Raw genomic sequence first — 24950 nt, forward strand, 5'->3', positions numbered from 1 at the left:
CATTACTGAATTCTGTTGTAAGTGGCAACTTAGTAACTTAGTAACTTTGCTAGATTTTAAAAGAGCAGATACGGAGAGAGAACAGTTGGCTGTTTGCCATGTTTGACTCTTTGCATTGTTGAGTCTTTGGAAACACACATTGGGTCAGTATCAGTTTCAGCCCTGATGTACGTGCTGAAAAAAGACAGACTTTTGGCTCCCTTCGATAGCTCAGTTGGTAGAGCGGAGGACTGTAGGTTGATATTCCCTGTGGACGATATGCAGGTATCCTTAGGTCGCTGGTTCAAATCTGGCTCGAAGGATGAACTTCTTGTAGTTGACAATGGAACTATGGTTCCTGTTGTCTCATCCTAACTGCACACAAGGCTGGACTTTTAGGTGCTCGCTATTGACCCCCCCTGTGCATCGTGTATGTACCCCGTCTCCTCTAGGTCCTCATTATGTACACAGCATTATTTAATTACAACAACATTTACCCAGAGACTTAAAAAGCAAATCAGCATTTTTATACCGGTACACTACATGGTCCTGAACGATAGTTAGCTCGTTGCCATTTCATTCAGCACAATGTTATTTGGCAATGTGTACCATGTGAGCACAGCATAAACTACAATAATTAAGTTATATTACTTGGCTGACCCACTAACCTTGCTTTTTAATACAGGTCCCTGGTGATGTTTGTTAGTGGTTAAATGAATCTACTATTTTCACTTGCCACTCTTATCCTCCACTGTAGTGTGACTTATCTCTCTCTTTTTCTCTTCTCTTTCTCTCTCTCTCTCTCTCTCTCTCTCTCTCTCTCTCTCTCTCACTCTCCCTCTCTCTCTCACTCCCTCTCTCTCTCCCTCTGTGTCTCTCTCTCTCTCTCTCTCCCTCTCTCTCTCTCCCTCTCTCTCTCTCCCTCTCTCCCTCTCCCTCTTCCCCCCCCCCCCCCCCCCCCCCCCCCCCCCCCCCCCCCCCCACACACACACACACACACACACAGTGATGCATCATTTATTTGGCAGTTTAATGACATAAGATGTGGTACTATGAGAATGACAAATAATTTACAACAGGGTTACAGAATGATGTTATGATAGCTCTTGCCATACATTTTGTGTTGCTGGCAAATTATTTGGATATATATGCTTCAAAACATGAGATCTAGAACACATGACATGAAGTTGGGAGATTAGATTTAAAATGTAGCAACGCCACAGCCTAAATGAAAAAGGGTCAAATCGACAGTGAGCTCTAATGCAGGCCCATTAAAAAAATATATATTTCTACATTACCATGTAGGAAAATAGTGTCACCAACACAACAACTTATTTTCTGTTGATTAGATAGAGGCGAGGCTTTATTTCCTTTTTAGGGTAATGCCTGAACATTAAAATGTATTTGCTACATAAACTACACCATCACTTGACTACACTGTACTAGCGCAACTCTTGGCCTATGTTCTACTAGCACACACAAAGTCAACATCAGAGGGTTGTATTAACACTCGGCTATTAAAACATAAATTTTGGGCATTTCATTTGCGTGAATGCTTGGTCCTGTGAGATTGGTTAGGCTGACTTAGGTTTAGACTGGCTGGACAGCAATGGCATGGAGATAATAAAACACTTGTATCAAAAAGAAGGTGAAAACATTTAAAGCACATTACAGAATGTAAACTACTGCAACAATAAAGCCAGTTAAAAAGGAAACACACAGAGGTAGATGCACAATAAATAGGAATGACAACGTAGGTGCAGAAAGCCATGTACAACTATGTGGTTGCAGTAAACATGGCCATGACAAAAGATTACATGTGAAATTAACTAACAAATACTCTTCAAACAAAGTGGCACCTGTGTGTTAACACATAATCAATAGTTTCTGTGGTTTGTGTAATTTTAAACAACTGTGCAGTGCGTTATTTTCAGACAGAAGCTTCTTGACTGTCTGTTCCACTGACAGTTTGCATTCCTCCACTTAAATAGCCTGCAGACACCTCACTACAATGTTTTATAATCAAGTAAAAAATTGCTGTATTATGTCAGAACAGGTCCATTGAAGTTATTTCTTTTAGCATTTTGAATTTAACCGTTAAAAGATCTAAAACAAAAAACATGCTTAAAAAAAAGATCTAAATCTTCAGAAGACATTTATGTGCAGCTGAGGTGAAAAGGGGTGGAGTGTTAATAAAACAGTGCTGAAGGCTGATGGAAAGTGTTTGTCATAAAGACCTCTATAGGACCTGCTTCTGTGTTTGATCCCTTGTGATGTAGATGCCTCCACTCTGCTAGCTAGGACCCCAAATGGCAGGAGACAAAAGTGTGAGTAATATAGTCGACAAATGGGAAGCAGCAATGAAATGCCTGGATTTGGTGGTTACAGTTCTGATGCTCTGACTTATCTCTGGTCTACATTTTCTTTTTCCAACGGTTTGGAATGTCAAGTTTTTCAATTGCTGCACAATGTTACTTATGGAGGAAAAATAAATGTTTACCTAAATGCTGCGCAAATTGTAAGTCATCACATTAGATACAATAAGCTGTCCTGTGTGCTTAAAGTAATGACAGGAAAAACAGGAGTGCATATGCTGCTCAATGTGATGTATACTGATTGTTAATTAAGCATGTCTTAGTTATTGAAAGCTATGACTACATTAGCAGCTTGTGACAATCACATTGTGGGTTTCTACCATAGATTGCGTATAAGGAGGGTTCTACTTGTCGCAAACATTACAGGTAATCGGAACCAAGCAACACTGGCATTTATCTATAGGTGTAACTAAAGCAAAGCCAATATAACAAATTAAGCAAATCCAAAAGGAATGTGAGAAAAAAAAAATGGCTTCATGGAAAACTTGGGAGATACATTTTTTTCACTCTTGAAAGTTTCACCATCAGTCACATCTTTACAACATTAAGACACTAAGTTAAGGATGGAATGGTAGACATGTTTTCTCTGGAAGGTAAAAATAGAAATGGGGAATTGAATAAGAGGATTTGATAATGCTTTCAACTGCCAAAATAAAGGAAACATCAACAGTGTTTGTCCTGTTAAACTTAAACCCACTATACGTTTGACTGACATTTGCCTTGTTGATAACTTCAGAAGAAAATCCCAATGATTTTGTCTCCATCATTACTGTTTGGATTCCGTTGTTTTAGCAGTTAGCTGCAAATGGCCGAAAATGATAAAACACTGCTGTTTGTCATCAGGATAACGCAGAGCTGCTGAGTGATAAAGCAGATCAGGTCTTCAGCACCGAGTCATACGTCTGGTAGACGTACTGAGAAACCTCTGGGGCACGGCACTTGAGAGACAGCTGTGGAAACAGAGAGAGAACACACAGTTAAACGTAGGAGAAACATTTTACTCAAAAATATGATCATTTAAAAGCCTCTTAAATCTGTCTTGAAACAGCTTCCTGTACTTTTGAAGTTTTTCAGGATTGCGCAAGGGGATACTCAAACCAATAAAAACTAATCCCTGTTCTGGATGATCATTTATTGTGTGTGTGCAATGTAGAAGCATTTAAGTAGACAGCTAAAGGAGGGTTTATCGCGTTTTACATAACATGGATTCAAAGCTTTGAACAATTGATTGAGTAGTTTGGATGCAAGAAAAATAATCTGGAACTATTTTGATAATTGATTCATTGTTTTAGCCATTTTTCTACCTTCTTAAATGTGAAGATTGTTTGTTTATCTCTGTATTACATCACAGTCAACTAAATATCTTTGGGTTTTGGACTGTTGGCAGAACAAAACAAGACATTGGAAGACGTCACTATGGACTTTGGGAAAGTTTTTATATTATTTTGTCGTACTTTTTGTCATTTTATAAACCTAACTATCAAATATTAAAAAACAGAATTGAAAAATTCATCAAAAATTAAATAAATAAATCTTTGTTGCAGTCCTAAATTCTGGTGAACTCAATCTACTTTACTTTACAAAGCCATTCAACACTAAATATAAGTATATAAAACATATTTCACTACCTATCATTGAGACACACCTATAATCGACAACATTCACAAAACACAACCACAAATCACTCAAATGTTTGTCCAGGTTCAATTGTGATTGGTTTTATGGAGTTCATAATAACAGAAAGACACTGTGGTTGGGTACTACTATATGATTCCATGTAATTATAACTCACAACACACATACAATGTGTGAAATAGCTATAAATGCATTAATTCAATAAGAATGACAACAAAAACCTTAAAATACTTTGTGTTATTTTCTTTCTTTTCCTACCAACTGACCGGCATTGGAATTACACATTAAACCTTGTTGATGTCACCTGACCACAGAAACAAGCATGAAGCACAATTGAAGGCCCAATGGTGAAAGCTGATTGCAAATAGCCTAGTACACTACCGTGTAGTTGGGGTTGCCGGGCTGAATGCGGAGCTCAGCCAAGATCCAGATGCCGTTGGTTAGCTTGAGGGACTGGTAGAGCATGTCCTGGCCTTCTACATTCCTCTTGGCTATGGTGAAGATGTTGTTACCCTGCAGCTTCCCTGATACTGTGTCTGCAAGACCAGAATCAAGATCAGGTAATTAACACAATTAATCAATTACTTAACAAAGTGAAAGTACTTGAAACACGCACCAGGAATCCCTACTGGAACAGTAACGACTATAGGTACTAACACTAATGTTCACAGGAGCAAACTGGTATTAAAAACTGGTTCATAAGGGGAATAGGCGGTTAGGGTTTTAACTAACTATCACTGGGACTAAACCTGACCAGGTTTTCTACGACACTGGACCGTGCTAAGAACAACCACCATCCTGTTGCCGAGATAAAGGTTGCACAATTAAGAGCGAGTTGGAAGAGTCCTTCGTGTACAGAGGAAGAGGAAATGTCCCAAGAGAGGCATGTGGGTGGAGAAAGAAAAAACAGAGAGATGGGTGAGATCTTTGGATAAGTTGTAGGTGGCAAAAGAGCTGGTAGGCTATCATTCCAGACATGATTTCCGAGGACATATTTTAAGTCATTTTCAGTGTTGGGCCTGGGGACCGCTGAGGGATTGAGAGTTGTGGAAGATTATGATGAAAACGTGTTGCCTAAATTTCACAAAAAAAATATAAACGCTGGTTTGTTTTTGCTCCCATTTTTCATGAATTGACAAATAAGGAAAAGAAAAGAAGAAAAAAAAACTTTTTCTCTGCACACAAAAGGCTTATTTCTCACAAATTTTGTTCACAAAGTTGTTTAAATCCTTGTTAGTGAGCATGCCTCCTTTTCCAAAATCATCCATCCACCCGACAGGTGTGGCGGCTCGGGATCCTGATTAAACAACATGATTCTTACTCAGGTGTGGAAAATTGCAATTGGTGCATCTCTAAACAAGACATTAGAAACATTGTTTTTCCACTAAGGGCAACGTACGCCAACTTTATTCATAAACTAACCCTACCTGCATTGAGGTGGCACTCCTTTATCTGGTACTGTAGCTCATTCTCATTAGGGATGTCTTTCCAGGTAGCCAGGAACACCTGTCGCTCTGAAGAAGGGGGATAAAAAGTGTTTTACATACAGAAGTAAATAAGAATGGCCAGTCATGTTGCATAACGCGCATGTATATATTTTATATTTAATGGTTGTGGAAGATGTTGTTTGAAATGTGCTAAGAGATGTGACGATGTCTTAGAAAGTTATGATTAATAATCATACCCATTTTCCCATCCTCAACAAAGAATATGTTTAGAGGGATGAGTACGCTGAAGTAGAAGACGTCGATGTTGTTCTTCACAGCCACCTGGGCACAAGTAAATACAAAATATTTTGGGTATAACAAGACATTTACCGTCAATTCCCTGTAAAAGAAAACACTTATTGTACTCCTTATGCTTGTTGTGTACGGCTGAGATGTGCTGTGTTTCATTTTTTTGTCATTAATTCATGTAACATCGAAAATTACACATCATGCTCCGAAAAACTTTGAAGACAGACACGAGGATACAATAGAAAAGGTGTCGTCAGGCACAGATGATGATAACAACAACCAGTTGTGCGAGGGACTAAACAGAAGGAAACAATTCTGTGCCTTTTAAATGTGTTGCACTGCTTTTCAAATGGTGAGTGAGAGCGTATGTACCTGGAGATTATTGAGTGGGTCCATCTTCATGACAGGCCCAATGGTGTTGATAGGCAAAGAGACCTCAATAGTCTGGCTGGGCATCAGCGGAGTGTGAACGGGCAGAGGACTGGTCGGGATCATCCCAAAACTACATGTCGGACATTAACAAAATTAAAACATTCAGTACCTGTTTTCAGTTAGAATATACACTCAGCAGCCAATTTACGTGGTACAACCAAGTTAAAGTTGCAGCAGTCTACTTTGCACCAGCTCTACTCTTTCAGAAAGATGGTATTTGATTGCGGTAATATTGTATTTCAACACAACTCTTTCTGTGCATCATCACACCAACCTGTTCTTGTTGAACTGGACAGCGAAGTCGGTCATGTGTTGCAGGGCCTTGTTGGTGAAGGTCATGTCCATGTACATGTGGCCCTGGCGACGAGAGAAGGTTCCAGAGATCTCCAGTCCCTTGGCCTTCACTGCAGGCAGCCAAATCTGGTAAAAAGGTACCAGGGTAATCAAATATATAGATGGTTTATACACTGGTGTTCAAAAGTTTGTAATCTCCTGCTACAAAAGCTTAATTGGTCCAGTCAGATGGCTGAGACAACTACTCTGTACACTTGAATGGTCTTTCATGCTTTTAGGTTGTATAGAATCCTCTTAACAAATATATGTTATTTTAGTATGAAGGGTTTGTTTTGTACATGGAGAACAAAATGCTGTACTATGGTTCAAACTAACTGATAACTGAATGGTATGGAAGGCAAATATCACTCTGAGCAACAGTTCAATAAGAAAAGAAGAAATCACCAGTCATCGGTAAAAGAAACCGAAAGCTTAGCATTAAAATGGGTGCAAATTGTAATCAGGAACTGGTTCCTGTTTCAGTGTACAGTGCACAATAATATAACAAGCACAATATTGTTATTATAAGCAACCACAGACACATTCAGCCAAGAGTCACCAGTTAATACGGTCACTGGTTGATTTGAAACACCACAAATTCATAACACTGCAACACTGGAGTAGCAACTAAATGGAAGTCTGAATCATTTAATTGTTCCCCTTTTGAGGCCAAAACTATTTCAAAGAATATATTTGGTGTCTGAATTATACCGTTTTTTTATTTCTTTTAAAATAGCCATATAACAGCTGAATACACACTTTTAAACCACATGCAAGTACACTGCTTCACCGATGAGGGTCTTGTGATACTTTGTTGGCTTTGTGATGTATTGAGATCGATGCACCTGTAATTGACTGAATGTGTGTTATTCATGATTTAAGTTAATTCTGAGGTTATGTGAACTCACTGTTTTTGGAGCTGAATGGCCTCCAGTGGTGATGGCCATGCCTGTGGAGAGCTCAAACAAGTCGTTAAGGCCACTGCTGACAGCTTGAGGAGCCGGTGTAGGAGACGGAGCAAAGGTACTGGGGACAGATGAGGGGATGAAATTCTGTCCCACCTAAAATAAAAAATAAAAACACACACACAACCAATACACAATCTATGTAACCATCATTTTGGAAAACATCACCGGCAACTTGACAATTTGCAATACAACTACAAAGAAAAGCAGAAGAGACAATCTTAAGACATGCCAAAGAGAGAAACAATAATAAAAAACAACATTACAACTAAAGGAAGCAAATAGCCTTGACAGAGAGTGTGAATTTAAAGAAGCATACTTGTGGTTTTGGGTTGTTTAGCCAATTAATTACAAAACTAAGTGACAGCTGAGGTTCAAAGAGATCTGTCAATCATCTTTCGTATGGCCTGCATGATAATATGTATGTCCAAAGTAAGATACATGACCTATCCAGTAGCAAATCGGCTGAACCGAAATTGGTCATTATGTAGAGTAAAAGTAGCCTACACTAACAACAAGTGCTAACGGCTTCACAGAGCTAAATCCACCTGACAACTTGAAAAGGTTGAGAACCACTGTTGGAACTGAGAAAGAAAAAGAAGCCAAAAAAGCCAAAAAACTTGGTAAAAATGCATGGAAATTAAATTCAGCGGGCATGCAACATGCAGGACAGGCAGACTGCCAAACAGAAGGGCTTGACTTACTGCTGGACTTCCCCCAACACCTGCGCCCAGGTCTCCCCCCAGCTACAGGAGGGAAGAGAGGCCCCCAAAGACAGCATCCAAACATCAGACAGACCAAACACACAAACAAAGACAGAGACTTTCTTAGCAACCGCAACCCATCAAGATGAGCCCTCACTTTCTGCATGGTATGTTAGACATTAAAATCGGCAAGAAGATTATCAAGGGGTCCAGTTAGTCCCGTGGCTTGCAGAAAAGGAAAAGTGACCAATAACGGAGCAAAATACACCAAGACTTAATGTAGCTCTATGTTGGAAAAACAATCATGTTTAGGACAAATTTATTCCAGATTTGAAAACATTTCAAAAACATTTTAGTGATATATTTTATGTTGTCAAAACAAAGATCATGAAGCAATTTGAATTACAAGCATACTTACATGAACATTATGATCACAAGAAAACTATTTTGACCAAGGAGCCAATATTTTAGCATTTACTTTTTGAAGGATTTAAAACATTTGTTTAATTTCAGTTTCAGATTATGTGTGTTGAGAGGCTGTAATCAGGCCTTTTCTCATCTCTGTTTTTTGAACATAACTATTCGGGCAGGTGCGAGTGGAGTGTTTTTATTCATTTTCAATGCACTGGTTTCGGATCAGTACTCGGTATCAGCCGATACGCAAGATCAGGCATTGGAATCGGTCTCAGGAAGGAACATATTTTATTGGAACATCTCTAATTGGTACAAAGAAGCACAGAATTCTGATTAGGTCTGCTGCCAAATTACAATTGTGTGTGAGTGTGAGTGTGTGTGTGTGTGTGTGTGTGTGTGTGTGTGTGTGTGTGTTTTCACCAAACTGTCCAGGCCTCCTCCCAGAAGGTCCACCGCCCCCATCTGCATGGAAGACACCTGGGGCACATTGACTGGCGGGCCAAGGTCCAGGTTCAGCAGGTCACCCAGCAGGTCACCCTGGCTGGGGATCACACTGGGCTGCTCCATGGTAGGTGCTGGGCCGCTGCTCACTGGGCTCTCACCAGTATCAACGCTGTCATAGGACAAAACAGTAGGACTGGTAAGGCAAGGCAAGTTTATTTGTATAGCACATTTCAACAACAAGGCGATTCAAAGTGCTTCACATAAAACCATTAAAAGCATCAAAACATAATTTTAAAAACAGTTAAGAAAACATTAAAACAGTAAAACATTAAAACAGTCAAAAAACAAAATAAAAGTAGAAAAAGCAACTTAAAAATAAAAGTTGAATAAAAGTTGCAGTGCAGTTTAAGAAATAAAATGCAGTAGTGAGATGCAGTAATTGAATCTGGTTCAGTTAAAGGCAGCAGCAAACAGAAAAGTCTTCAATGTGGACTTAAAGGAGTTGAGGGTCTCAGCAGACCTGCAGCTTTCAGGAACCTTGTTCCAGATATGTGGAGCAGAAAAGCTGAACGCTGCTTCTCCATGTTTAGTTCTGACTCTTGGAACAGAAAGTAGACCCGTCCCAGACGACCTGAGTGGCCGGGATGGTTCTAAGGTAGCAGCAGATCACAAACATGCTTAGGCCCTAAACCATTCAGTGCTTTATAAACCAGCAGCAGGATTTTAAAGTCAATTCTTTGTTTGACAGGGAGCCAGTGCAAAGACCTTAGAACTGGAGTGATGTGATCCACTTTCCTGGTCTTAGTGAGGACTCGAGCTGCAGCGTTCTGAATCAGCTGCAGCTTTCTGATTGACTTTTTACAGAGGCCTGTGAACACACCATTACAGTAGTCAAGTCTACTGAAGATAAATGCATGGACAAGTTTCTCCAAATCCTGTTGAGACATAAGTCCTCTAACCCTTGATATATTCTTCAGGTGATAGTAGGCTGATTTTGTAATTGTCTTGATATGGCTGTTCAGGTTGAGGTCTGAATCCATAACTACACCTAGATTTCTGGCTTGGTTTGAGGTTTTTAACATTAGTGATTGAAGCTGAGCGCTTACTTTCAATCGTTCGTCCTTGGGACCAAAAACAGTAGTAGTAGTAGTATGTCATGATCAACCGTGTCGAATGCAGCACTGAGATCCAGTAATACTAAGAGTGAGATTCTGCCACTGTCTGTGTTTAAGTGGATGTCGTTGAAAACCTTAACAAGAGCAGTTTCAGTACTGTGGTGCTGACGAAAGCCGGGCTGGAAGACATCGAAACAGTTATTTTCGGCCAAGAAGTTGTTCAGCTGTTGAAAAACCGCTTTTTCCATTATTTTACTTAAGAATGGGAGGTTTGATATTGGTCTATAGTTTTTCAATATTTCTAAACTAGCCTTCTTTAGAAGTGGTTTAATAACTGCAGTTTTTAGGGCTTGTGGGAAGACACCTGAGAGAAGGGATGTGTTTACAATTTGTAAAAGATCAGCGGTCATGCAGTGTGAAATATTTTTGAAAAAGTGTGTTGGTAGAATATCCAAGCAGCAGGAGGATGTGTTCAGATGTTGTATAATGTCTTCTAGGCTTCTTTGGTTAATTGAGTGAAATTGTGTCATGATATTTGAATGGATGCTATTTAAAGATGGGGACAACACATATCCTGTGGTGTGGAGCCACCGACTGCTTGTCTAATTTTCTGAATTTTATCAGCAAAAAAGGAGGCAAATTGATTGCATGCCCAGGTGGATTGGAGCGTATCCGTTACCGACACCGGCGGGTTTGTTAGCCTGTCCACGGTAGCAAATAAGGCGCGTGTATTGTTTTTGGTTATGATGTCAGAGAAGAAGGCCTGTCTTGCATTTCTAAGTTCCAAATTATAATTGTGAAGTCTCTCTTTATAGATACCACAGTGAACCTGGAGATTAGTTTTTCGCCACCTGCGTTCAGCTTTCCGACACTCTCTTTTCTCTATTCTGACCAGTGTGGCATTTCTCCAAGGGGATCTTTTCTTACCCGAGACAACCTTCACCTTAGTGGGTGCAATGGCGTCAATAACATTATTAACTTTAGAATTGAAGCCATCCACAAGCTCATTGACTGAGATGCAAGAGAGGCCTGGTGTGGAGCAGAACTTCTGAATAAATAGTTCACTGGTGTTTTCAGTGATGTAATGCTTTGTCACAACCTTGGTTTGGACATTTGTGTGCAGGGAGATTGCACTCTCAAAGAAAACACAGGAATGATCAGAGAGTGCAACATCCGTCACAGCAACCTTGGAAATGTCCAGACCTTTGGTGATGATTAGGTCTAGAGTGTGCCCCTTGTTGTGGGTGGGACCTGTTACATGCTGAGTCAGATCATAGTTATGTTACGTTTCTTCGCAGCCTCACCTTTCCTTTTCGATAAGTCAGGAAAGGAATTAAGAAGGCTAACTTCATACAGGGCCCCGACTGTTCCTGGAGATAATCAGTGGTGTCATTAACCTTGTAGTCCGGACCCAAAAGATATCAACCAATGTCGGGTAGGGGAGATAGAGGATGGTTGTGGAGATGTTGTGGAAGCGGGGGAGGGGCACGGCGCTTTAACTTCGGTGTTTGTGTCAAAGCACTTAGAACCAATGACGGAGGTTTAGCTGGAGGGATTTCAGCACGGGAAGTGGGAGTGCGGAGGGGAGTGAATTTGGTTCCAGCAATGACCATCTCGTTCATGCGGTCAGTGAACTCCATGAGGGGGGAGGATGGGGAGGAGGGAGAGAGTAGAGAGAAGAGGGACCTGGATGAAGTGTGGGGGCTGGAAGTAGGTGCTGGTGAGGGAAGTAAAGACCCGTCCTCCCCGAGAGGGATATCAATCCTTGATGATGAGGATGGAGACTCCTCCTCTTGGCTCTCCCTTGGTTTCCTTCCCATGAGGTCTCCATGGCGATGCTGTGTGGTTATCTCTTGTTTAGATTCCTCTTGTCTCCTGTCCTTGGCAGTGGGAACAGACACCATATCTTTCGGAAAGCAGAGTATTTTGGTATTCTTGCTGCACATCGTTTGGACATCTTTTACAGCATAGTCTCCAACGATCAGAGTCTCAGGCCCACTCTTTTCCTGCGGCCTTTTATGTTCGGTTCTTACCCTGCTTTGTGAAGATATTTGCTTATCCAGATCATCAGATTTAGGATCCTGCGACAGTGGAGCGAATCTGTTTTTAAATTGTAGGCTTGATTGTTGTGGAGTTTCTTTACTGGTTTTACTTTTCCCAGCTGTTTTCTGCTGTGTCCAGCTGCGTATCGGGGTTGAGGAGGAATTTTGCCTGCGTGGTAGTGCAGGCCAGCCAGTCGCATCTGAGATCTCAGAGTGCTGGGCTCTGCCTGTTAGTCGTCCTGTTAGTCGTCCTCCCACATCCCGAGGGTGTGAATGCCTCTTTGGCTTTGCAGCGAGAGAGTTCCAGGGAGGACTACCATTTGAGGTTTCGTTAACAGCTACACAGCCCTCCTGTTTCTTGGTAGGCCTAGTGGTGCTACTTAGCTGTGTCTTAGCTTGCATTTGTACAAGATTTTGAGTCCATGGTAGAGTGGTATCATTCTGACACAGTCCATTTACCTCCACGTTCACTTCTATTCGGTGGATTTTTGTTTCCAAAACTGCAATCTTCTGCAGGAGTTTGTCGTAGTTGTCCATGGAGAGAGATGGCATCTTGCTGCTCCTTAGCTTTAGCTTAGTTGCTAAGTAGCTTTTAGCTTAGCTGCTAAGTAGCCTATAGCAATTTATCTTTAAACCAGCGGAATTAGGGCAATAGCCAGCCAAATCTATAGAAAAATAGAGTCCCAGTGGTTTTCAAGTGTCCGGGAGCTGCTGCTCAAAGATTCTCACAGAAGAAAAAACAAGAATATCAGACGGTATTAGCAGAAAAATGCAAACAGAGGCGAGAGCAAGCAGAAAAGCGTCTGCACTGTAAGAAAGCAGGAAGCAAGTAAGGGACAGGAAGTCAAAGGTTTGACATGAATTGGTAATGAGTTTGATATTATAAAGATATGTAGGGATACAACTACAAAAGTGTCTTTAAAGTCACATTCAAACAAAGGCCAGCAACCCTATTCTGCAAAGCACTGCAGGTTGTTTTTATCTTATTTAGGACATTTTGTTACCTTTTGCTATGTTGCTGTGCTGGGACTAAACCAACTAACCAGTAAACAGGAATAAAGAGATAACTGACAATTATGACTTTACATTATCAAAGTTCTATTGCGGACAAAAGCTCCTTATGAAACACAAGTAGACAAGTTTAGTTGAGTCACACTGTGGACACCCACTGACAAAGTGAAACTACAGATGTGCATTTTTTTAGTTACACAAAATTCATCCCTGAAGAGAACACCCTGAAGAGAACCCTGCTGAGGACAATGAGCATGCAGATCTGCTTCCCGGAGATGTTTTTTTTACAATTTATGCAGAAACTATTTGGTTGTGCAAACTGTTGCATGCGAGTGGCGAGCCTCAAACGATGTTTCAGATGAATAATTATGCTGTTTAGTCAGCATCTTGATGTGCTACATGTGGATCGATTATCGTGACAAAGGAGAAGTGTTCGGTCACTAATTTGTGACCAAAATGTGAAGGTTACGTCTTTTGTGTGAACAGATCTTTTCATATTTATATTATTGCTGCCAACTGAACATCAGTGAGATATAGAGCAATATCTTTGTTTGGTGTTGGACAATGTTTTGCTGAGGAAGCTGATGACGAAAGCAAAAAAAGACTTTTCAATTGACCTGCTGTGCTGCACAGGAAGGTGCTTCCGGTGGACTCCGTGGCTGCCCTCGACGAAGGCGCTGGGCGGTTTGTGATAGACGGAGGCCAGGGAGCCAATGTGGCAGATGAGCTCATCCAGGAGGGTGGGCTCAATCAGGTCCGTCTCCTCTGAGATCAGGGGCTTTTCTGACAACACCACCTCCTTGGCAGTCACAGGGTCGGTGGACAACAGGCGCCAATAGATGTAGCCCCTGTCACGCAGGTCAGGGTTGTCAGAGTCCTGCAGAGGAGCAGAAAGTTCAATGTGCGTGCTGGAAAGTAAGGACTACAGACTATATGAGCTGTGCAAAAAACTAAACCCAGATATTGACATTTACAGGGCTGCTTAACAGCACAAAGAACATTATCCAGCAGTAAATAAATAAATCATCAAACTGGTGTCAATCTGCAATTATGCCGAATAAAAGAAGACGCTCACCTGAGTGGCCAGGCTGAGGACCTGCTGCACCAACTCCTGAGTCTCCGATGGCTTCTTAAGGAACAGCTTAACAATGGCAGTCAGCAGAGTGAGCTGGACCTGTAAATCAAAGCACACACTGTTACATTACTATTATTTTCATCAAGAACACCTTCAGAAAAACTATGAGGACACAGTTATGCACAGTTTTCCTGTATAATGAGGGATTATTAGTATACTATGATCATTATTCTATGATTAAACGTCATCCATTACAGTTACGATAAATATTTTATTGGGTATGCTCGTTTTCACCTCCAATAGTGGTTACATAATCTGGTTGAACTGCTGGCTTGTTAATGAGAACAAGATTATCATAAGTGATGTTAATTGCTCGTCAAGTGAATGGACCCACCTGGGTGCTCTCATCATGGAAGCCCTCGAGGAAGCTCTCCAGCAATTCATCAGCGTTATCGATCCTCTCGGCATACTCGCCAACAATCCAGATCATGGCAGCACGAGCATCCGGCTCATCCAGAGAGTCCAGATTCTCACACAGTGTAGCAATGATGCTTTCATACCTGGAGAACACCAGCATCTCAATGGTCAGAATTAAACTTTACTGCGGGTATATAGTCATCGTGTTTCGTAAAGTGCTGGTCAAAACAGTCATAAAACGTAATATAAAAAAACATGTAAATAAGACTGCATCCAGCTTGTAATGACTGGACACGTGTGAGCTACACATTCCTGGATGGACGATGTCAACCAACTTAAGTTTGTATGAAGGACTCATTGTTATTTGTGCAGGAGTTATCAGGGGTTCAGTTGGAAACATACTTGTTTGGGTACTTGCGGAAGATATCCCTGATGACCACAATAGCCTCCTGAACCACGTAGTTGACCTTGGTCTGAATCAGGTCCAGCAGGGTGCTGACACAGCGCTCAGCTGATTGCTGGAGAGGAACGGGACAGACGCATCATGACACCATGACTTTGGGGGAAAAGGTCAACTCATAACACGACTCATCATTTTATTTGTTTGCAGTGGCCACAAAGTATTGTTGCATGCAAATGAGAAGAAGTGGGAGAATGACTATCAATAAACTTAAGTGGATTATGAAAGTTGAAGCTACAATCTAAAATAACAAACTATAGATACAATTATTAAGACTAAATGAGATGCTTTAATTGTTGCTTGTCTCGATTACATCTCGACATACGTTTTGACATTTTATAGTAAGAGGTATAGCACAGGTGTATTCAATAACATTAACAATAGCTGCATTCCACTTGGAGACAGCCCCGGTATTGTGCATGCTGGCTCACTGGAACAGCTTACTGGGAAATTTGACAAGTGAACATGTCTGCTGATTATTGTGCTGCGATGCACATGAGAAGACTCCGGTGTCGACATCAGCATCGAGCATTTCTTACCTCCACTTTGATGGCACAGCGTCCAATGGCTCGTACAGCCTTGCGCACAAAGTCAACGTCGACCTCTGTGGCGTATTCCTTCAGTTCAGCAAGCACCTGAAAGTGTCAGAGATCAAAAGTGTAACATTCCGTGTACGCCACACATATCAAAAAGCTTTATTTAGTTGGGATTCACTTTTATTGGTTTTGTTCCAATTTGATGGCTTTAGCAAAAAGCAAGATTATCACTCTCACAAAGCGTCCATGAAATTTCATAAAAAGGTACCTGAGCAATGTTGGCCTGAGAGGCCAAGCGGATCATGATGTCCAGTTTCTCCAGTTTCACATAGATAGGGTCGTTGTACTTGACAAAGAACACCTTGATCTCCTGCTTCAGGATCTCAGGCCTGCACACAAAGCAACATATTACACATTAGACTGTGAGGAAAAACCTGTTTCAAAAGAAACAAGAGAAATTTGAGTGTATTGGCCTGAATATTAGGGGTGGGAATCACCAGAGGTCCCACGGTACAATATTATCACGATACTTAACTCCCGATACGATATTATCACGATACATTGAATATTGCGATATATTGAGTATTGTGATATATTGCGATTTATTACCTTTTTTCAACCGCAAATTGTCCCCAAAGGAAAACTGTCAACATATTTCATCTAATAAGATAAAGTTTTCAGTCTGTTCATCTCACTTCAATCATTTTTATTGAAGAAAATGGGACAAACTGACCAACACTTTCATAAATGTTGCACCTGACAAACTGAACTACTTGTAATACAGTCTGCTTAGTCGCGTCATCCGCTGTGTCTCACCTGTGTGCAGCGCATCGGGGCGGAACTCCGCCGTGCGCGATACAGAGAGCAAAGAAGAGTTGTAACGCGACCATGAGACAGAAATGACATGCTGTCGTGTAGATACGATCAATAACATACGTCCGTTTAGTTTGTTTAATAAAAAAACAAGGTGCAGTGACTACCGTTCAAAAGTTTGGGGTCACCCAGACAAATGTTCAATTTCTGGCATGGAATAGCCTTCAATTCTAAGAACAAGAACAGACTGGCGAGTTTCACACGAAAGTTCTCTTTTTCTGGCCATTTTGAGAGTCCTGGCTGACGCCACACGCTGCCACGGACTCTCCTCTGCCAGTAATCTCACTCGCTGTCTCTCCCAACAACGTTAGCTAATGTGTTAGCAAGCAGACTAGCTTGCCATTAAAAAACTGGTGGAAGGGAAATTAAGCCGCTGTAGACATCTTAATGCTGATTGGCCAAGACTCGACACGTCAAAGATCTTCTATTGCTAAGATGATCACGACCTCATTTTTTTCCGTGTCCCACTCCAATCTCAGAAACGGCGGCCAGTTGACCCAACCCCTCTCCCAAAAACAAAAACTCTTCGGATCTACACGATTCACGTGGATGACATATTTTGATTTCAAAACGGCGAATTTCGCCGAAAGGTGACAAGTTTGCAGGTATGGTTGTGGAAATCCCAACGACGTCGGAGCATCAAACGCCGTCGTGTCTGGGTTCATAATGTTATTCGTAGGAATTTCACCGACTTCTCCAGGAACTGCGTCGGGATGACGGTGTTACAGATTAACAGGCACTGAAAGTCAGCAGTTAACACCGCCTGGCCGCCTGTTAATCCGTAACACCGGCCGCTTCCAGCGCTACGAGAGTACCAGCAGCCAGTTTGATTTATGCTTTTTTTAACGTCTTTGACCAGATGTTGTCCTGTGCTCCGTGCAACAGCTGTGCAGCAGGGGCGCTACGAGTGACAGGAATTCCAGATGTTTGATTTACACGCGGATGGCGCATTTCTCATTTCTTTCTCCGATGCCTCCCATAATTGAATACATACAATATTGATACTTGGCTTCCGTGTATCGATACAATATCGCCACGCAAACTATCGCGATACTATGCTGCATCGATTTTTACCCTCACCCCTACTGAATATATGACAATGTTTTCAAAATTACATTTGAAAAATATATAATCCATCTTTATTTGAGAACTAGATTATTTTATGTTTTTAATGGAGCACCTACTGTACTACCTCTTACTATGAAGGCCTTTACACACATATGTGTAGTGCAGAAAAATAAAACCACGACCCTGTGCCTATTGTTTGTGACCACGCACCTTTTCTGAACAATGAGGTTGATGTTCCTCAGAGCCACGTACTGGACCTCGGGCTCTCCAGAGAGTAAGGTTACCAGCGGTGGGGATAACTTCTTCAGCAAGGTGTTGTAGTAATCCGAGTCCTTGGGCAGCAGCTCCAGGAACTTCATCAGCACCTTGACAGCTGACAGTACCACTGCTGAATTTGCGTGAGACAGCCGGGGAGTGACGCGCTCACAGATGCTTTGAGAGGGAAAGGTGAGGGTAAAAAAAAGGAAATGGAGGGTAACATTTAATCAAATATGGATGCCATTATTTTAAAGAAGGAGAGAGGCGTAGTAATTTTGTTGATCTTATGTCTGCTGTTACACAGGTTTGACTTTCTAAGCTTGACAATAAGCAGCTGGTGCAGGAGCCCTCTGTTTTTATATGTTTTATATTCTAATAATAAAAAAACTGATATTTCGGAAATGACTGAAACACACATCAAACTGCTCAGGATGTTGTCATAAATACATTTTACGCCATCACCCAAAAGGGGTACAATTAGGTCGTATCTTCGATCCTCAATAGTCGCTGTATGATGGTCAGTCAGCAGAAGCCTATATTCCATACTTTAGCCTGAGTGATAGCTACCTTTGGGCTTCGCGCTCATCCTTGGGGTTGTAGTTGGACAAGCAGTCCAGGATGAAGATCTGTCCCCACTCAGTACACTCGTTGAGGGCCGTCAGCAGCTTGTTGATGTTCTGGGGATTGAGGTCCAGCAGGTTGCTGTTGGGGTGAGACTCGCTGATCTCAGACAGGGCAGCTACCGCGTTGGCCACAACCTAAAGGACGGAGGTGTTTTGTGATAATAACTGTCGTTATGATGCCTTTCAGATTTCATCAACAACTTCACTGTAAATCGACACATCTCAAAGGGTTGCGAGGAGCGCTGCTCATCACTATAAACCAAAGGAAACTCAGGCAAACTCAAACATGTCATCGAACACAATCAACGCAGCTTTAGAGTAGAAAAGTGGGTCAATTTGCTATTGTATTGTTCAACCCTATTCTTCCACTGGTTGTGTTGTAGAGCGGACAACGGATACAGGATACGGTCACAACCTGAGAAAATAAAGGCCAGGTGGAAAAGAACCGACACCTACCATAGGATTTGAGTCAGCAATGAGATCCCTCAGGGAGTCCAGGAAGCCCTGGTCCTCCACCATCTGAGCATTGATGTCATGAAGTTTAGCCACACAAACTGCCGCCGTCTTCCTCACGTATGGGTCCTCATCCTTGAGGCATTTCCTCAGCGGCTCACACAGATACTCTGTGATCTTGTCCACCCGGATGCAGCCCATGGTGCGAACGGCCAGGGCCCGGATCAGAGGGTTGGGATCCTCACAGTCCTGGATGACGAGACAAGAAAAGGCAGTTGTGGTTTCACTGAGGCACGATCCCCTTCTGACCATAAAAGATCATAAATATATCCTTTGTGTATTCAACACAAACTCAAAAAGGAAAGGAAAACCAAAACCACAAAAGAGGCAATACAATGGTAAAATAATGAAAACAATTCAAATGTTCCATGTATAGAAAATAATTTGATAGATGAATAAGTATTATTCAGATGTAAAATATGTAAAACGCCCTATATTTTTGCATTCAGAGTATAAATTAATACAGTTATGTAAAACAACTACAAGTTGAAGTTGGGAGAATTTAGATCACATTTCTAAAATATACAAGTATATTTGTGGACTTGCCTTGACGAAGCTGTTGACGGCCATGATGGCCATGTCAGGCTGGCTCTTGGCGTAGTTCATTAAATAGAGGTAGACCAACTTCTTCAGTTCCAGGTTATCGGTCTGCATGCAGTTCACCACATCTGGAAACAAAGAACTGACAGCCAAGCGAGAGGCCTCAATCAGACATTACAGTGCAAGGCTTTCAAGGCTGTTTTCTCTCATCGTGTGTTTATATCGTGAGCAATATGATAAAAAAAAGTCCCCCTAAAAGGTCAATGTATACGCTCTCAGAAGTGTTGGAAAATCTGAAAGCTCAACCTTCCTCATTTTTGTAATTTTACTAAACCAGATTACAGATTTGCTGCCGATTGGCCAGATGTGTAACGGCATGAATAGGCGGAGCTCCAAGTGCTCCACAAACAGTTTCCCTCCCAGGTCAACCACCGTCTGAGTTCACTTCACACCTCAATTCATCTGTTGCATGAGGTTCTTCCACTGGTTCTTCCATGTGTTTCCACTGTACTGACTAATTTATTTGACCAAATATAATTTAAAGCACTGTCGGCAACCCCTGAAGGTTATTGGACTTTGCATTTTGTATCACTTCCTGAGCAGTGTCGTCAAAAATGAAGTTCCAGGAACTCTTCTTCGGCTTACCTCTGGCCTCGTACTGGAAGCAGGAGTACCTGGCTGCAGCCTGCTCATCGTTCATGCTAATTGCTTGCATGCTGATTATTGTTATGATTATGTTTTGGTAAGAGTGCTGTCAAGGAGACTGTTATGGTACGCTAGCAGCACAAAGAGATTCAACAGGCTAATTAAAAGGGTAACTGCTATCATTAACGGTAGTTTAAGTAATTGCTTGTAATGTGGCTCAGGTAGACGTTAAAGTAAACATAAACCAAGCCCAGTAGTTCATGTGATGTTTTTTTAATCATGTTTAGGTGACCTATTAACAGTCTTTTGTGTATTTAAAACTGTGTAAATCTAAGTGTAAAAGAATACTCGGTTGGTGGTCACCAACCTTTTATTTGTTAACCACATTTGTTAACCACACACAATATGAACAAGAAAAAACGCATTTGCAATGAGCAGGCTGGATGAACTACCAATTCTCTCCCTCTCTCTCCCTCTCTCTCCCTCCCTCCCTCCCTCTCGGGTTGATAAATGACATAAACTGGACCGTTTAAATGTAAATAAATACCTGACATCCTTGCCGACAGTCATGGCAGCAATGACTTTCTTTACTGCCTCTTTTCTCTTCTCCTTCTTCTCATTGTTCAGCTCTGCCTTCAGTTCAAAGATCTCCCCTGTGAGGTGAATCACACCACATCATAAGCGTTGGCAGCAGCACAGTTTGAATATAATGTCAAAGAAATAAGATGGTTTCTGACTGATGACCAGTCCAGGACCACTTCCTTCCTTACTCACCTTTTTTGTTTGTTGTGAAATATTTGGAGTCCGTCATGATTGTGGTCTTATAAGTCTGTACAGAAGAAATACACTGCATTATGCCATCAGCAAGATCTGCATCAGTGATTCCCTTTAACCAGTCCTAAATTACCTTTTCACATATAATGAGTACATTTATGCTGATCTGGCGTATGATTATGTGATGTAGTAAACACTAGTTCCACGTCACTTAGTTTATGTCTGCCTGCAACATGATCTGATTTGGCTAAAATGGCTTTTTTAATTTACATTTATACTATTGGCGGATTCAAATTGGATTCCTTTTCTAGCGCATTAATATTCTAATATAGATGACTGTGCAGTTGCATGGTATTTTTCCCTGTATATTTAGTGGCATCTCTCTTTTATTAATTATTCCATAGCTCTCAAGATTGCAGGCTTCTTGTATGAAAACTGAAACCACACCATTGACTTTTTAATTTCTTATTGACACTCGAGGGAAATACATAATAGAAATCACCTTAAGATTCGCTATTATCACGATACTTACGTCAGTTAGAAGTATTTTGAACACATATATTGCAACATTTTGACAACACGAGGGTTAAAAGAATTTGAACACAATTGGTGGCCCAACCAGGTGCATAACATAAAACATAGAGCAATGTAATCTCCAGTGACAAACAGAAGGGGGTGTACTGCACAAGTCAGAGTTCTGCCCTGCATGCTTCCCTCCAGTCGGCTGGAAGTGCTGTTAGTGTGAAGTGGAAATGTCTGGGAGCAACAACCGTTCTTCCCATGAGGAAGTAGGTCACACAAGCCTGAGGAACACGGCCGCCAAGTGCATTGTGAATCATTTCAAATTCTGGGTTGTAACAGTCAACTCACGAGTTCCAAGCTACCTCAGGAAATAACACCAGCACTGTTTATTGGCACGATGGCACAAGGCTCTGCATGGTGGGCGGAGGCTCACAAGCCTAAAATCCCATCGCACATTGCAAAGTGTGTGTTGGATTGGTGTAAAGCACAGTACCACGTGACAGTGGAGCTGTAGAAACAACATATCTGTAGAGATGAAGCATGCCTCACTGTGTGGCAGTCTGACAACCAATTTGTATTTGGCAGATGCCAGGAGTTCCCTTCCCTTAAGTGTGGTGGAAGGGGAATAATGATATGGGGATGTTTGTTATAGTGTGGGCGAAAATCCAAAGAAGGGAAACCTTCTGACTGGCCTGCATCAACCATTCAACCAATATCAGTTGCCTACCTCAGTAACACTTAGAGCTTAGTGGGAGCAAGTGATCCCTGGCAGGTTCCACATTATTGTGAAAATCATTTCCAGAAGAGTGGAAGCTCTTATTATAGCTGCATATGAATGGCCGTGGTTTTAAAATGAGATAATCAACAATACCGTATAGGTAAGATATCCAGGTGTCCACCGGTGGTGGAATGTAACCAAGTACATTTACTCAAGCACAAGTTTGAGGTACTTGTCTTGAATATTTCCATTTGATGCTACTTTATACTTGTATTCCACTTCATTATAAAGCCAAAGATTGTACTTTTTACTTCCATACATTTATTTGAACACATTAGTTAGATATTACTTTGCAGGTGAAAAGTATTAACACTAGTATGTAACAAAATACAAATCAACAATTAGATAATGATACCAGTTGCACGATTAGTGATGCTTACACATCAATGCATCAATAATTATAATCCAGTGACATAAAATACAGTTTATTATTCTGAAATGGTCCATTCTGTATAACGAGTAGCCTTCTTTTACTTTCGCTTCTTTTGATGCGAATACTTTTCCAAAGTAATGGTTCAGACTTTGAATGCAGGACAGAGTATGTCCAGTGTGCTATTGACACCTTTTCTCAAGTAAAACGCCTCACTACTTTTTGCCACCACTAGTGTCCACATACTTTTGGCCAAGAAGCTCAGCGTCGCGTCCACGTCAGGTTGTTGATATTTGCACATTCGTTCTGGCAAGTGGACAAGAAACAGCGCACGACACGGACGATGAAAGACACTTTGTGTTTTAGCAACGTTTTTAGAAATGAACGTCACGTCAATGTGTCGGTTCTGTCACAGGTCCGAACTATCGTTAGCTTGTAAACGTAATTTAGTACCTCATAGCTTTAGCATTAACCGTAACGTTAACGTCAATGTCACCCAACCCCCATTGTTACATTCACGCTAAACCCCTAAATCTGTCGTGACCGTTCTCATAACGCACCGGGCGTGGCACCGGTCGACGACGGGTTGACCTCTCTTCAGCGGCAAGGCAGCGAACGTTAACACGACAATTAACCCAAACCTCGGTATTTTGCTAACGTTAGCGGTTAGCGTTAAACCATTGGCGCTAACGCTTCCTCAGGACAAGCGGCGCTAAGTTAGCGAACGTGAGGAGCCCGGACGACTGTGCTGTCCGCGACATCGTTGGGGGAAAGCTGTCTCCCATTCGGGTGTGACTCGTCATGTTAAGAGCATTACATCTGACATCGAGACCGAAAAGTGATCAGCGGCCCAGTTTCCATTGCTGCTTGCTGACAGGGAGCTTTGTTATCAACGTTAACGTACGTGATATGCCGTCCGGCCGATCGATCGTCCCGGAAATCACACCGAAAAAAAACAATACCGTTATATAAAGGTTCAGCTGTGGAAATAATTCAGATACCTGATTGGGTTTATGTCAAATGTGGGCGCAAGACGCAGGTTGGTCCCTTCCTTTGCCAGGTTGAGGAAGATGGAGAATCGGGACGGGGGTGGTATGTTCACCGTCATCGGAAACGGGAAAACTTCCCTCTTATTAAATTGAGCCTCTAATTCGACCGAGCCAGTGTTTTATATACGATGGTTGTTCAATTGTATATGATTTGGACTTGTAAATAGTGGAGAAGGCATTATTGATATATACTTACGCAAAGGACCCGACACACGGACACCAAGGATTATATTGACATCACCAATAATCGACTGCATGTGCATGATGTGGACCGATCAGTTCCATTGTTGTCTGCATTCACATGGAAATTAAATCTCTACAATACCTATATTCAAATTGAGTTGGTTTTGCACTTAAATACAACGTGTTTTAGACGTTACTGGTTATAGCACGGCAAATGCCCACAGCATATGAACGTAGCACGAGGGGGGAGTCTTGGTTGGGATCAGAAAGATATCCTCACTGACGGTGGGAATTAGAATAATGTTTATAGACAAAACAGAGGTGACTGTGGATACAATCACCTCCATTTTTATGTCTAGTTCTGGGAACATCCTGGAGCATTTGATTAATTGGACCCAGTGCTCTAACTGGAGTATGAAGATGCAAGAGTTCTGCAAGCAACACCAGCTTAAAATCCACCTGAAACACGGAAGCCAGTGGAGGGAGGCCAGTAGGGGTAATGTGTGATCCTGTTTCCTTTTTCCAGTGACGAGGAGCTGCACTTTCAACAAACTGCAGAGACGACTGTTCCACACCCACAATGAATTACAGTCATCTGGCCAAGAGATGATACAACCATGAATAACTATCTTTAGGTCTTTGAGAGAAAGGCATTTACCTTTGCTAAAAGTCTTGATTTGAAAAGGCTGAACTAATTTGTTTATTAAATTTGTTTATTTTTTTGTAAGATGTATGATGCATTAATGTGTGAGCATTACTAATGTTACAGCTGGTAAAGGTGAAGCTAATTTTAACTATTTTATATACTGCTATCGTAATCTATAATACATTATATGTATCAGTTGATTGTATTTGTATTAACATTCTGAATCTGCAAAGTAACTAAAGTTATTAAAAAATGTAGTGAAGTAAAAAGCACAATCATTTACGCTAAGATGTAGTGGAGTAGAAGTATAAAGTAACTTAAGTACAGTGTTATTGTGACTAAGTACTTAATATATACAAAAAGTATGAAATTTGACTGAAAGTGGCTATGAGTACAAATACGCACAAAAACGGTATCACCTTGAATATGGTTCTA

The 24950-nt window shown here is 41.4% G+C and overlaps 1 protein-coding gene across 3 annotated transcripts; it reads right to left on the reverse strand.

Moving 5' to 3' along the window:
• Positions 1 to 980: 980 nt before the first annotated feature.
• Positions 981 to 21004, reverse strand: ap2b1 (adaptor related protein complex 2 subunit beta 1; the record flags this gene model as incomplete). Of its 3 annotated transcripts, none has more annotated exons than XM_079214005.1 (21): positions 981 to 3304; positions 4371 to 4525; positions 5417 to 5503; positions 5674 to 5758; positions 6098 to 6227; positions 6432 to 6577; positions 7399 to 7551; positions 8160 to 8201; positions 8994 to 9186; positions 13803 to 14062; positions 14261 to 14359; positions 14655 to 14820; positions 15080 to 15195; positions 15677 to 15772; positions 15942 to 16062; positions 17825 to 18046; positions 18440 to 18630; positions 18952 to 19197; positions 19555 to 19690; positions 20741 to 20846; positions 20968 to 21004. In XM_079214005.1, 21 exons carry the CDS (start codon positions 21002 to 21004, stop codon positions 3230 to 3232), a joined length of 2862 nt encoding a protein of 953 aa, XP_079070131.1. In that variant the 3' UTR covers positions 981 to 3229. The 3 variants fall into 3 exon arrangements, with proteins under 3 accessions (XP_079070131.1, XP_079070130.1, XP_079070132.1); XM_079214004.1 differs by having other exon boundaries at positions 8928 to 9186; XM_079214006.1 differs by lacking the exon at positions 8160 to 8201.
• Positions 21005 to 24950: the final 3946 nt, after the last annotated feature.

The sequence above is a fragment of the Taurulus bubalis genome (assembly GCF_910589615.1).
Source record: "Taurulus bubalis genome assembly, chromosome: 2".
Taxonomy (NCBI): Eukaryota; Metazoa; Chordata; class Actinopteri; order Perciformes; family Cottidae; genus Taurulus; species Taurulus bubalis.